The 14615-nt window shown below is 42.1% G+C and overlaps 1 protein-coding gene across 2 annotated transcripts in view; it reads right to left on the minus strand.

Moving 5' to 3' along the window:
- The window catches only part of RNF125 (ring finger protein 125), a 49811-nt gene that overhangs the window by 20731 nt on the left and 14465 nt on the right, over positions 1-14615 (minus strand). For both annotated transcript variants that reach the window (XM_033178049.1, XM_033178050.1), the window contains exons 2-4: positions 9802-9955; positions 5892-5986; positions 2414-2504 (exon numbers count right to left, since the gene is read on the minus strand). In XM_033178049.1, the coding sequence (XP_033033940.1) occupies positions 2414-2504; positions 5892-5986; positions 9802-9955 (340 nt within the window). The remainder of the gene's footprint in view (positions 1-2413; positions 2505-5891; positions 5987-9801; positions 9956-14615) is intronic.

The following is a 14615-nucleotide window of genomic DNA, read 5'->3' on the forward strand; positions in this document are numbered from 1 at the left end:
AGCCTAGGATTTAACTACAAAATCCCATAGGCAATCTGATCCCACCATTCCTAGTTTGGTTCCCTGCTTAGGTCAGCTGTCTTCAATGACCCTGAAGACCTATAAAATCACAGAGGACCTAGTTTCATGGGCCACCTTCAATTTGGGCCAAACTGAGCAGCACGTGGACTGGATTTCTGCTGGAGCAGGGACACAGTACCACAGAACTGACCAATCTGTGGCCAGTCTGTGGCCTGCCCCAGATTGCTGCTTAGATGCAGCCTAGGACCACAGTCCAGAGGGCCTGGCATTCTTCCAGCCAAAGCAGCACCCTGGGTACTAATGGTCAGGGTTCAACCTTCTTCATAGAGTTGCTAGGAGACAAGAAAGTACTTAGAACTCAGTAAACTCCGTGATAGTAGTCACTATCATTCCATCCTTATGCTTTCTTCTAACTTCCTCTAGCTCACCAGGGACCTATTGTGCAACAACTCCCTAGCCCAGTTCCTCCTACAGAGCAACTTGAGCAGGAAAAGCCCATAACCATCTCCTCTGCTCCCTCAACATCTAACAAGCTCCTACTTAGCCACTCCAATTGTCAACTCCCTGGGCCATTAAGATCAATAACAAATATCTCTGCATGCTTTTCTCTTGAACTTGCTATAGACCACAGGGGTTTCCCACGCAGCCCTGGAGCTAGATTACTGTATTCAAATTCTGTCTTTGTTACTTACCAGCTGTGTGACCTTGTATGATTGACTTAACCTCTCTGAGCCTCAGTTTATCATTTTTAAAATGGGGATAATCATCAAGCCTATCTCATAGGATTGCTGTGAGGATTTTCTCTGTCTCTCTGTTTCTTTTGAGATAGGTTTTTTTTTTTTTTCTTTTTGAGACAGAGTTTCACTTTTGTTGCCCAGGCTGGAGTGCAATGGCGTCGTCTCAGCTCACTGCAGCCTCTGCCTCCCAGGTTCAAGTGATTCTCCTCAGTCTCCCAAGAAGCTGGGATTATAGGTGACCCCCACCACACCCAGCTAATTTTTTAAAACATATTTTTAATAGAGACGGGGTTTCACCATGTTGGTCAGGCTGGTGTCAAACTCCTGACCTCAGGTGATCCACCCGCCTTGGCCTCCCAAAGTGCTGGGATTACAGGTGTGAGCCACTGCGCCTGGCCTCAGACAGGTTCTTGTTTTGTCACCCAGGCTGGAATGCAGTGGCACGATTTCAGTTCACTGCAACCTCCATCCCCTTGGGCTCAAGTAATCCTCCCACCTCAACCTCCCGAGTAGCTGGGACTGAAGGTGCATGCCACCATGCCTTGCTAATTTTTGTATTTTTAGTAGTAGAGATGGGGTTTCACCAAGTTAGCCAGGTTGGTCTTGAACTCCTGGTCTCAAGTAATCTGCCCACATTGGCCTCCCAAAGTGCTGGATTACAGGTGTGAGCCACTGTGCCCGGCTGTTATGTATCTTTCTCTTTATTCTCTATTATCTTCCTATCTATTATCTATCTACCTACCTAATATACTTACGTTTGAATCTCATCCACTTTCTGAAAGGATTTTATGGAAAAAACCCTAAAACTGAAAAACTTCTAAAAACTTATATAAGAAAACAACACACACCCATTTGTGTATATATTACATAAAAATACATACTACATAAAATAATCTTCAAAGTATCATTTTATATTTGTTGAGCCAGGGTAAATTAAAAATAAATGTTCCTAATTATAGCCCATTAAGGTCAAAGTGGTTTACTCATAGATTGCTGACACAAATATAAATTGACTCAGACTTTTTGGAAAGCACTTTAAAATTACATTTCAAGAGCTATTAAAAAGTCTGCATTATTAATTGCAGAAACAATAATGTAAAGAATTTCCTCTTAGAAAAATTCCAATATAAGGAAAAGTTTAAATGTACAAGAATAGGAACTCAAATTCTAAAAATTAGTAACAATCCAGGCCAGGAGTGGTGGCTCATGCCTGTAATCCCAGCACTTTGGGAGGCCGAGGTAGGCAGATCATGAGGTTAGAAGATTGAGACCTCAGCCTCTCTAGTAGCTGGGATGACATGTGCCTACCAATGCACCCAGCTAATTTTTGTATTTTTACTAGAGATGGGGTTTCACCATATTGGCCCAGCTGGTAAACTTAGATCTTAACTGTGCATTTTGGATCATTTTAGTTGATTATGCCCATGATTACCTGTTAGAGATAATGTGTAATTTCATAAATGAGTGATTACACATTAGTCATTCTTATCAGTTTCAACACAACACTTTCACATATTATAGTCACAGAGTTACCATAACCTTAACATAAATCATTATCCTTTATAATATATCTATAAGTAGAAATCTACTAAATGGCTTTCCTAAGGTGTCCTGGATTCAGACACTGCTGTAATACATGTAACAAAAATCCTTACCACAGGCCTCCTTTCCGATCTGTGATGAGTAATACAGTGATCCAGCAAGCTGTCTTCATCCAGTTCCCTTTGACAAAAGGGACATACACACCTGGAAACAACACAGAATACAAATATTACTAAAATGGTTGGCAACTAGATAGTAGTCACTTTTTTTTTCTTTTTTTTGAGACAAGAGTCTTGCTCTGTGGCCCAGGTTGTAGTGCAGTGGCATGATCTCAGCTCAATGCAACCTCCCCACCTCCCAGGTTCAAGGGGTCCTCCTGCCTCAGCCTCCCAAGTAGCAGGGATTACAGGCCCCCACCACCACACCAAGCTAATCTTTGTATTTTTAGTGGAGATGGGGTTTCACCATGTTGGCCAGGCTGGTCTCAAACTCCTGACTTAAGGTGATTCACCCGCCTCGGCCTCCCAAAGTGCTGGGTGGATTACAGGTGTGAGCCACCACACCTGGCCACATATCTGAATTTGGACTAGCCACATTTCAAGTGCCCAGTGGACACATCTTGGACAGCACAGATAAGGGACAAATATTCCTAAGTGTACATAAGGATTTAACAAGGTAGCTGCAGGTCACTTTTCTTTTTCTTTCTTTTTTTTTTTCCTTTTTGAGAGGGAGTCTCACTCTGTCGCCCAGGCTGGAGTGCACTGGTGCAATCTCAGCTCACTGCAACCTCCACTTCCTGGGCTCAAATGATCCTCCTGTCTCAGCCTCCCAAGTAGCTCAGACCACAGGAACATGCCACCATGCTAATTTTTTGTATTTTCAATAGAGGTGGGAGTTTCACCATGTTGCCCAAGCTGGTCTCAAACTCCTGAGCTCAAGCAATCCACCCTCCTTGACCTCCCAAAGTGCTGAGATTACAGGTGTGAGCCACCTCGCCCGGACTGCAGGTCATTTTTCATTCTTCACTGGAAACTAACAACATAGGCTGACACATGTAGTTATATGCTAGTGAAGGTGGAAAACAATAACACCCCATCTAAATGTTATGTGAATTTGGAAAGGGAGGAAGAAAAAGGTAATCCAAGGACAACTGGGTGCTGCAATCCTCAGTTTCTCAGTTAATGCATGCTCAGATTGCACTTCTCTCCCAAAGAGAAGTGCAGTGAGCCAGGATTGCACCATTGCACTCCAGCCTGGGCAACAAGCATGAAACTCTATCTCAAAAAAAAAAAAAAAAAAAAAATTCAGATTTGCTGGATGTATAAGATACACACTGAATGTTGATGGCTTAATGTAAAAAGAAAAAAGAACGTGAAATATCTTGATAATTTTTATACTGATTACATGTTCAAATGATAATATTTTGGTAATATTAGCTTAGATAAAATATATTAAAAGGCAATTTAAACTTTATCTTCTTATTTGTTTAAATGTTGCAACTAGAAAATTTTGAATTACATGTGATTAACATTATATTTCTAGGCCGGGAGCGGTGGCTCACAGCTGTAATCCCAGCACTTTGGGAGGCCAAGACAGGTGGATCATGAGGTCAGGAGTTCAAGACCAGCCTGGCCAAGACGCTGAAACACCGTCTCTACTAAAAACACAAAAATTAGCCGGGCATGGTGGCACATGCCTGTGATCGCAGCTACTCGGGAGGCTGAGGCAGGAGAATCGCTTGAACTCGGGCGGCAGAGGTTGCAGTGAGCTGAGATTGCGCTTCTGCACTCCAGCCTGGGCAACAGAGCAAGATTCCATCTCAAAAAAAAAAAAAAAAGAGAAGAAAAAGAAAAAAGAAATCATTATATTTCTATTGGACAATACTGCCTCAAGTTCTTAGGGACAACATGGAGTCTTGGAGTTGTTGGCTCACTTTCTTTTACAGATGTAACTTCCTGTCCCCCAAAACTTGTACTCTGGACAAACTCTATGTGTAAGAATTTTTACAATTTGAATTATGTGGTAAATTCTTCTGTAAAGCAAAGATTTTTTATGATAAATCCAAATATTAATTTATCTTGTAAAATAATCAACAACCCTCTCCATTTTCTATTATTTTAATTCTTTACTATTTAATTCTAACCAGTAAAATAACTGGGATTCAAATTAGCTTTCATATATTTTTAAATTTTCATAAAAGCTGTCAACCTTGCAATCAAACCCATACTTTCTCAACCTGTTTGTAATCCTTCCTTCCTATTGGTCATTGTGGTCAATCTAACAGGATCCATACTGTGTTTATAGCTAAAATACTCATTTGAAATTTATAATGTCAGGGTATAAAGCTAATCCTATAATAACAGGTGCTTTTGCAAGGCAATCTCTAGTAAAACAAAAGGAATGAGGTGATTGTTTAGACTTTTAATTTTGAAATGTAAGCTCTATTTTGAGTATATTTTCTAAAAATGAGCAGAACTAACATTTTTCTCTGGGAGAAATTATACAGAATACCAATATTGGATACATGAATCCACAGACAGATTAATGTCTAGAAAGCCATCAACCTTTGCTAGAGAGCACAAATCACTTTATTTGGTTAGTAGGAGCAGATTATAAACTTCATAATTACTCTGATTCAGCTCAATTTCCTTTCTCATCAGGAGAGTAATAACCTAGATGTGTTTCTTTCTTTCTTTCTTTCTTTTTTTTTTTTCTGAGACAGAGTCTTGCTCTGTCACCCAGGCTGGAGTGCAGTAGCCAGATCTCAGCTCACTGCAACCTCTGCCTCCCAGGTTCAAGTGATTCTTATACCTAAGCCTCCAGAATAGCTGGGATTATAGGTGTGCACCACCATGCCCAGCTAATTTTTGTGTTTTACTAGAGACGGGGCTTTGCCATGTTGCCCAGGCTGGTCTCGAACTCCTGACCTCAAGTGATCTGCCTGTCTCACCTTCCCAAAGTGCTGGGATTGCAGGTGTGAGCCACTGCACCCCATGAATGTTTCTTTCTCTTTTTTTTTTAAAGAATAAAATATCATCAATATCCTCCATTATATCTACCAGCTACCTCCCTCCTTCCCCTACCCCCATACCAGATTACCCATCAAAAAGGCAAAGGATTCAGGATGCCTGCCCAGCCTGTTCTCTTGTATACTGAGATGTTGCTGTCTATATTCTAAAGAGAAACAAGCAAAATGATAAGGTACGAGCTGGTGAAATGAGCAGTGGTGACAGAAGATGGATAATCCCAACCACATCTACTTCAGGAATCTATTAGAAAACAAAGCCTAGCAGAAATGTAACGGTTCTGCATTCTATTTTTGGATCTGTGTTAACACAAACTTGTTTGAGGAAGTTGCCCCAATCTCTCCAGTCTGTGGTTGGTTGCCCCTGGAAATTTTTAAAGTAGAGAGAACAAAATTCTTCAACAATGATTGCTGTCAACAAATGATTACCAGTACCAGGTATTATAGTAGAGAATGTAAACATAAATACATAAATATTTTCATAAGAATGTTAAAGTTTCCAGCCCATTAAATTCCTTATAAACATGATCAATTATAGCATTAAACTACATTGTATGGAAACAAACCTCGCTGCTGTCTCCTCAAGTTCTTGTAGTGGTCCATACTTATCTATGTACTTCTGACAAGTCCGAATATGTGCCCTCATTTCACTGAGGCAAACCTACATAAAAACAAATTCAAAATGAACTCACTGTTAAAAAAGGGCTCAATGAAAGCTTAAGTGATCCAGCCTTTTAACTTTCAAATAAGGTCATACTGTGGGATCAATTGACTAAATAGATGCATTCATAATACCAGTACCACCAAAAATTAAGGCATTATCAAGAATACTACTATTTTTCAAATTCTCCAACACTTAGAAGACCCAACTGTTAAGTTCTTGAATTCAGTTCTTCTAAAAAGCATATACATTTTTTAAAGTAGATAGATGTGTAGTAACTCAAATTTACTTCTTTTGTATGCCATTACATAAACAGGTTTTAGAAAGAAGGGGGAAAAAAGGGTGAAGAAAAAGAGCACGAGAGAGAGAAAAGAAGAAACAATCTAAGATAGAAAAAGAGACAGAAAAAAGAAATGGAGAGATAAGAAGAATAAATGGATAAATTTTAGAGGTGCCCATAGTAAGTTAAATGAAACACTGTGCCTTAAGGAAGGATATAAATACCATGGTTTTATAACACACCCAACAGTATTACATGAATTCACAATACATGGTATACTTAATGGTCCCATTAAGAGCAAACATAAAAGACAGCTCTTGCAGTCCATTTTTATCAATGCAGAATAAAGAGCCCTTGTTCTTTCACATATACATTCAGAGATCCTAACCATGAGGGATCTGTTGCTAACATAACACACCCTATTAAATGTTTCATTAGAAACTCTGATAAGATCTTGTGCTAAAGGAAGCTCTGTACAGCTGTGGTAAGGTGGCCGACCCACTCTGCTTCGTTTTGCCCAAGCTACGGAAGTTAAACCTCAAACATGAAATCTGCCATGTCAAGGAAACAGTTATAACTGTTTAACAAATGGCAAAAATAAAAGCAAGTGGAAAAGTAAGAACAAAACCCTGGCTTTACAAATATCCACCTAAAAGATATAAAAACTAGGATTGATCTGCATAAGCTGTCTTAAACAGATGTATTTTACAATCTGTAACATCCAACTTTGCACATTAGCATTCTGTCATGTCTTTATGACTTTTGCTAGTAAAAATTTCTATTTGTATTCTTTGTTCAACAAAGATATGCATTAGTCATGAAAATTAACAAGCTGTGGACTACTGACAAATGAATTGATCAATTCAGTCTAGACACAAAATTATCTGAGACATTATAAAAATGGCAGAAGAAATGTAATTCATTGTGCCTATTCTAATGGTGCTTATAATCTAATAGAGGAAAAAGGATGTGTAGACAAGTAGATAAGAAATTGTCTGGGCCGGGCGCGGTGGCTCAAGCCTGTAATCCCAGCACTTTGGGAGGCCGAGACGGGCGGATCACGAGGTCAGGAGATCGAGACCATCCTGGCTAATACGGTGAAACCCCGTCTCTACTAAAAAATACAAAAACTAGCCGGGCGAGGTGGCGGGCGCCTGTAGTCCCAGCTACTTGGGAGGCTGAGGCAGGAGAATGGCGGAAACCCAGGAGGCGGAGCTTGCAGTGAGCTGAGATCTGGCCACTGCACTCCAGTCCGGGCGACAGAGCGAGACTCCGCCTCAAAAAAAATAAAAAAAAATAAAAAAATAAAAAAATAAAAAAATAAAAAAAAAAAAGAAATTGTCTGATGTAAGGGCTGGGCATGGTGGATCACGCCTGCAATCCCAGCACTTTGGGAGGCTGAAGTGGGTGGATTACCTGAGGTCAGGAGTTTGAGACCAGCCTGATGGAACACTCTCTCTATTAAATTAGCTGGGTGGGGTGGTGTGCACCAGTAGTCCCAGTTACTTGGGAGGCTAAGACAGGAGAATTGCCTGAATCTGGGAGGTGGAAGTTGCAGTGAGCTGAGATGGTGCCACTGCACTACAGCCTGAGCGACAGAGCAAGACTCTGTCTCAAAAAAAAAAAAAAAAAGAAATTGTTTTATATAGGGAACTGGAATACTAAGGCCAGGCCTCAAGGAATGGAGATCTGGTCGGGACTCTGAAGAACATAGAGAGTGCAAAATGGGAGAGGGCAAAATGTGCGAAGGAACGGGGAGCATTCCTAGAAAGAGGGATAACACAGAAAGGAAAAGACAGAATATAAGAAGTATCTCAAGGCTGGGCGCAGTGGCTCATGCTTGTAATCCTAGCACTTTGGGAGGCTGAGGTGGACAGATCACCTGTGGTCAGAAGTTCAAGACCAGCCTGGCCACCACAGTGAAACCTCATCTCTACTAAAATACAAAAATTAGCCGGACGTAGTGTCGGGCCCCTGTAATCCCAGGTATTCGGGAAGCTGAGGCATGAGAACCGCTTGAACCCAGGAGGTGGAGGTTGCAGTGAGCTGAGATCGCACCACTGCACGCCAGCCTGGGCAACAGAGTGAGACTGTCTCAAGTAAAAGTAAAAATAAAGATATAAGCCCAATCTTGGCACTCCAAAATTTACTCTCTTTCTCTGGCTTACTATTGCATTTAAGATAAAATCTAGAATCTTCTACATAACCTTCAAGACCTCACATGATCTGGGGAGGCTGATATAGTACCCAAGCTGAAAGCTGCAACAGGCAAGGTGTGCTTGATAGAGACAAATACGGCAAAGTCCAGATTAATACAGGTGGAAATATGTCACTGGGTTTGATAACAAAGTTATTCACTCGTGGCCTGCAACAGAGTAGTAGAACTGGAGGACACATCATAGAGGATCACTGGAGTAATGGGAAGAAGGGAAAATGGAGGTGGGTCAATGAAAGCATTTGTTTGACAAATTAGGGGTGATGGCAGGAGTTCAGGGTTTTTTGCAGATGATATACATAAATATACAAATTGGAGGCTGGGTGAGATGGCTCACGCCTGTAATCCCAGCACTTTGGAGGCCAAGGTGGGCAGATCACTTGAAGCCAGGAGTTTGAGACCAGCCTGGCCAACATAGCAAAACCCTGTCTCTACTAAAAAGACAAAAAATTAGCCAGGCATTGTGGCACATGCCTGTGGTCCCAGCTACTCCAGACTCTGAGGCATGAGAAACACTTGAACCTGGCAGGTGGAGCTTGCAGTGAGCTGAGATTGCACCACTGCACTCCAACCTGGGCAACAAAGCAAGACTCTGTCTCAAAAAAAAAAGACATGGACCCAAAGAGTGAGCGGTAGCAAGGTTTGTTGTGAAGAGCAAAAGGACAAAGTTCCCACAGCCTGGAAGGGGACCGGAGCGGGATGCCACTGCTAGCTGGGGTGGCCGGCTTTATTCTCTTATTGTCCCCTTTTTTCAATCCAACCTGCGATTGGCTACTTTTAGAATCCTGCTGATTGGTGCGTTTTACAGAGTGCTGATTGGTGCGTTTCATAGAGCAGTGATTGGTGCCTTTCATAGAGCAGTGATTGGTGCGTTTTATGGAGCGCTAATTGTTTAACAATCCTCTTGTAAGACAGGAAAGTTCCCCAAGTCCTCATGTGACCCAGGAAGTCCAGCTGGCCTCACAGCTCACCAGCACTTTGGGAGGCCGAGGCAGGCGGATCACGAGGTCAGGAGATCGAGACCATCCTGGCTAACATCGTGAAACTGTGTCTCTACTAAAAATACCAAAAATTAGCCAGGTGCAGTGGGACGTGCCTGCAGTCCCAGCTACTCCAGAGGCTAAGGCAGGAGAATCGCTTGAACCCGAGAGGCGGAGGTTGCAGTAAGCCGAGATCGCACCACTGCACTCTAGCCTGGGCGAAAGAGCGATACCCCGTCTCAAAAAAAGAAAAGGTGGGTACCATGGGTCAGAAGCAGAGGTGAAATAACTTTCACAGGGACTTAAGCTCGTAACCATGAACATAGGTGGGGTCACATACCAGGGTGTCACACTCAGCGCAGTTCTTATACTCTGATTTCATTCTTTTGGCTACATCAGTTGCTGGAACTCCTTCTGAAGGAAGATATGCCCGGCAATAAGGACAGGTCCATTTGTTGTTCTTTAGACTGGTAGCAATACAGGAACGGCAGAATCTATCCCAAACAAACCAAAAATACATCACTTTCCTTGAAAGCTGTAAGGAGCCACCACGGTGTATTCATTTGTGTAAATTGTAATTTAATGACACCTTGTACCCCATGAGCCATACTACCAAATTACAGGTCCACTTGCACCCTACACATCCCGAGAATTGCTTAACTTCCCAGCAAGACTTCTTTGAAATCACACATTCTTACCATATGCACTTTCACGCATTTCAAGAAAAGTAAGAATTCAAAGTGGGTGAAATAGCTTTCCTACAGGCTAAGTTTAAACGATAATTTTAAGAATGTCTACATTAGATTTTACCTCAAATTTCTTGAGAAAATATGTCTTTCTTCTGTGGGGTTTTGTGTGTCACATAAGAAAATAGCAGGAAGTCAAGGAAGTAAAAATACCAGACACATTTTATAATCCCCTATAAAACCATTTTCTCCTTCCCTCCCTCCCTCCCTCCCTCCCTTCCTTCTCTCTCTTTTTCTCCCTCCCTCTCTGCCCACCTCTCTTTTTCTTTATTTTGAGAGCCAGGGTCTCACTAGGTTTCTTAGGCTAGATTCAAACTTCTTGGGCTCAAGAGATCTTCCCCGCTTAACTTCCCAAATGGCTGGGACTACAGGTGCAAGCACCACACCCAGCATAAAATAATTTTAAAGTCATCCCCAGATATAGAAAATTAGCTAATTAAAGTGACCACTATTAGGAATGTCTTCCAAGTCAAGAAATATGTTCTTTGGTTTATTTAAAGGTGCTCATTATGAAATCTTAACATAATCAACATTTCCAGAAAATTCTCACCTATTTATAGGAGTTGTTGAAGGCTCCATGAACACAGAAATAAAAACGAGCATTTAGGTATTTATACACATCAGCATGAACCTCATACCTCTTAAACTACTCAGCGCATAATATCTTTTTGGGAGTATTAATACATATCAAAAGGTAGGCTTTTTTAATTTTAAGTATACTATACATACTGTAAAGTTCTTATATCATAAGCATATAGTTGAATGAAATTTCAAAATTGAACACATCCATATAACCAGTACCTATAACAAAAACAGCATGGCCAGCCCCTAAAATTTCCCCTCGTTTCTTTCTCTCTTCTTTTTTTTTGGAGACGGAGTCTTGCTCTTGTCACCCAGGCTGGAGTGCAATGGTGCGATCTCAGCTCACTGCAACCTCCACCTCCCAGGTTCAAGCAATTCTCCTGCCTCAGCCTCCTGAGTAGCTGGGATTACAGGCACCCACCACCATGCCTGGCCAATTTTTTGTATTTTTAGTAGAGACAGGGTTTCACCATGTTGGTCAGGCTGGTCCCGAACTCCTGACCTCAGGTGATCCACCTGCCTCAGGCTCCCAAAGTGCTGGGATTACAGGCGTGAGCCACTGTGCCCGGCCTCCAGACACAATTCTAACCCCTCCAAAGCAATCATTGACTTTTTAAAATGTATTTTAACATACAAAAATTATACTTATCAAACATTGTACCAGCCTATAGACCACAGCTTTCTCACCCCTGCTTACTGTCTTTGGTGGTGGTAATCATTGACTTCTAATAACAAAGATCAGTTTTGCCTGTTTCTGTACTTCCTGTAAATGGAACCCTCTGGTATGTATTCTTGGTCTTCTTTAGCTCAATATTATGGTCAAAAGATTCACCCATATTGTTGTACATGGTTGAGATTGTCCATTCTGATTTTGTGAAGTCTATTGTATGAATACACCCAAATTTATTTACCATTCTGTTGTTAATGGGCATCTGAATAGTATTTAAATACTTGCAGATGATAGACTTTAGTGATGAGCAGGCACAGCTATTTTCCAAACCATTCTTCTTCTTTTTTTCCTCTTTAACTCCTAATTATATTAGTCATTACTGATTTTTTTCCTCTTTTTTTTTCTTATTATTTTGAATTTGGCTTGGATCATGACCGATTCATAACAATATTCTCTTCTGCATCTGTTATCAAATTACTATAAGCACACAGAGGATGCTCACTTGTGCGGTGATTGAGACATCTACTTGTTTATACCTGTCCAGCATCCATTCCTCCTTTTTCTTGCAATAGCATCCTGCTCTTGCTGTGCAGGAACAATACCTCTTTTATTACATATAGACTCAGTGGGACCTCAATCAAGGTGCCTGCCAACTCCTGCTGAAGGTGTGAGCACCTGGCAAGCCAAATCATGTACAGACCTTGTCTCTGGAAGTTGAACACTGCACACAGTGACATAATGACTGATTCAGTAGCAACTAGATGGAATTTTTCTCCGTTTACGTAGAACTCCATATCTGCCTTGGTTCCTACCCTTTCCTTCTAGCTATTTTTGTCATTTTTTGGTAATTTTTTTTTTTTGAGATGGAGTTTCACTCTGTTGCCCAGGTGCATTCTCGGCTCACTGCAATCTCCATCTCCCAGGTTCAAGCGATTCTCCTGCCTCAGCCTCCCAGGTAGCTGGGATTGCATGTGTGCACCACAATGCCTGGCTAATTTTTTTTTACTTCCAGTAGAGACGGGGTTTTGCCATGTTGGCCAGGCTGGTCTCGAACTCCTGACCTCAAATGATCTGCCCGCCTCGGCCTCCCAAAATGCTGGGATTACAGGCGTGAGTCACTGTGCCCGGCCAGTAATTTTTTATGTCTGATTTCAAGCTTGATACACTGGCTCTCTACAAAAATTTGTGAAAACACTTCCATATACCTTAATTCACTTAACCTTAATAAACTCCCAAGAAAGATCATTATTTCCACTTATATATAAGGAAACCGAGGCACATACAGGGTAAGTTGTTTCTGCAAGATCACATAAAGGAGCAGTGTGAAGAAGAAGCAAGAACAACCTTCAGACCGACTATAACCCATACGCTGTTGCATCCCCTACCCAGGGTTTATGTCCCACTGCAGCTGCCGCCCTGCTCAAGAGAAAGACTGAGCAGGATGCTAAGGAGATATGCCAAGGTGAAGGACAAACCAGAGAAGATCCGCAAGGTTGTCTGTTAAACCTGCTTCTCCAAAGCCAAGTCTAACGAGGCCCTTGCAAAGAAGGGAGAGAAAGTACCCAGAGATAAAGGGAAGAACTGATGCTGGCAAGGAGGGGAATAACCCTACAGAGAATGCAGATGCCTAAACAGACCAGGCACAGGAAGGCAAAGTGCTGAAGGTGCCAGGTGAAGTGTGTGCATTCGTGATAACTATGTACTTGTGATGACTGTACAGTTTGAAATACTATTTTTATCAAGTTTTACAAAAATGCAGAATTTGGTTTTCTTTTTTTTTCTTTCTTTTTTTAAGGTACGTTATTAGCACTTCATTTTTGTTTGCTGGGGACGGGATATCTGTCACTGTCACTAATAGAATGTCTCGAAGCTGGATTGATGTGGGGAAAACACCTTTCCCTTCTAGTTTTTTGTTTTGTTTGTTTGTTTGTTTGAGACGGAATATCACTCTTGTTGCCCAGGCTGGAGTGCAATGGCAAGATCTCTGCTCACTGCAACCTCCACCTCCCGGGTTCAAACGATTCTCCTGCTTCAGCCTCTTGAGTAGCTGGGATTACAGGCATGCGCCACCACACCCAGTTAATTTTGTATTTTTAGTAGAGACGGGTTTTCTCCGTGTTGGTCAGGCTGGTCTCGAACTCCCGACCTCAGCTGATCCACACACCTCACCTGAGTGCGGCCTCCCAAAGTGCTGGGATTACAGGCGTGAGCCACTGCAACCAGACCTTTTTTTTGGGGGGGGGGGTCGGAGTCTTGCTTCGTTGCCCAGGCTGGAGTGCAATGATATGATCTCGGCTCACTGCAACCTCCACCTCCCGAATTCAAATGATTCTCCTGCCTCAGCCTCCCAAGTAGCTGGGATTACAGGCGTGCACCACCACGCTTGGCAAATTTTTGTATTTTTAATAGTAGAGGAGGGGTTTCACCATGTTGGCCAGGCTGGTGTTCCCTTCTAATTTTGAGAGGCTTCCTCTTGGCTCCCAGGAGGAGGGATTTCCCTGACTTTTACAAACATAGACACCTTGGCACAAGAGCCTTGTGGTACGGAAAAATGAATTTGTTTTTATGTCCTCTTCTCCCTTTCCATCTTCAGCATAAACTTAACTCCATTAAACCCAGACACCTGTTGGGGCCTGAGCCCCAGTCATTGGTTAGCAGCGTGTCAGGCAATCTGGACTTTCCAGTGATGCCCCTGAGATGGGGCTCCTCAAAAGAGCAGTGGTTCCATCTCTATACTGTGTATCTTCAGACAAATTCTGCCATTCTCATTTCACTCCCTGAAAGTCAGGCTCAGCTCATGTTGAACAACATGCTAAATGTGAAATGTCACCCCTTGCCCTAAACTTTCTTGTTCAGAGCATCAAATGAATACTCCATTGGGTTTCTTGTTGTTGTTGTTGTTTTTGCCAGATGTCTTGCTCTGTTGCCCAGGCTGCAATGGCGCAATCTCGGCTCACTTCAACTTCTGCCTCCCAGGTTCCAGTGATTCTCCTGCCTCAGCCTCCCAAGTAGCTGGGATTATACAGGCATGAGCCCGGCCCTCCACTGGGTTTTAAAGTGGCTTTATGTTTTTTGATAGTCCACTGAAAAAGGGAGTTTGAAAGTTGTTGTATACTGTTAAGGACGTCTGCCCATGTTCTGCCTGAAATACTGTGA

This window comes from Trachypithecus francoisi, unplaced genomic scaffold (genome assembly GCF_009764315.1).
Source record: "Trachypithecus francoisi isolate TF-2019V2 unplaced genomic scaffold, Tfra_2.0 Lachesis_group19, whole genome shotgun sequence".
In the NCBI taxonomy this organism is placed as follows: domain Eukaryota; kingdom Metazoa; phylum Chordata; class Mammalia; order Primates; family Cercopithecidae; genus Trachypithecus; species Trachypithecus francoisi.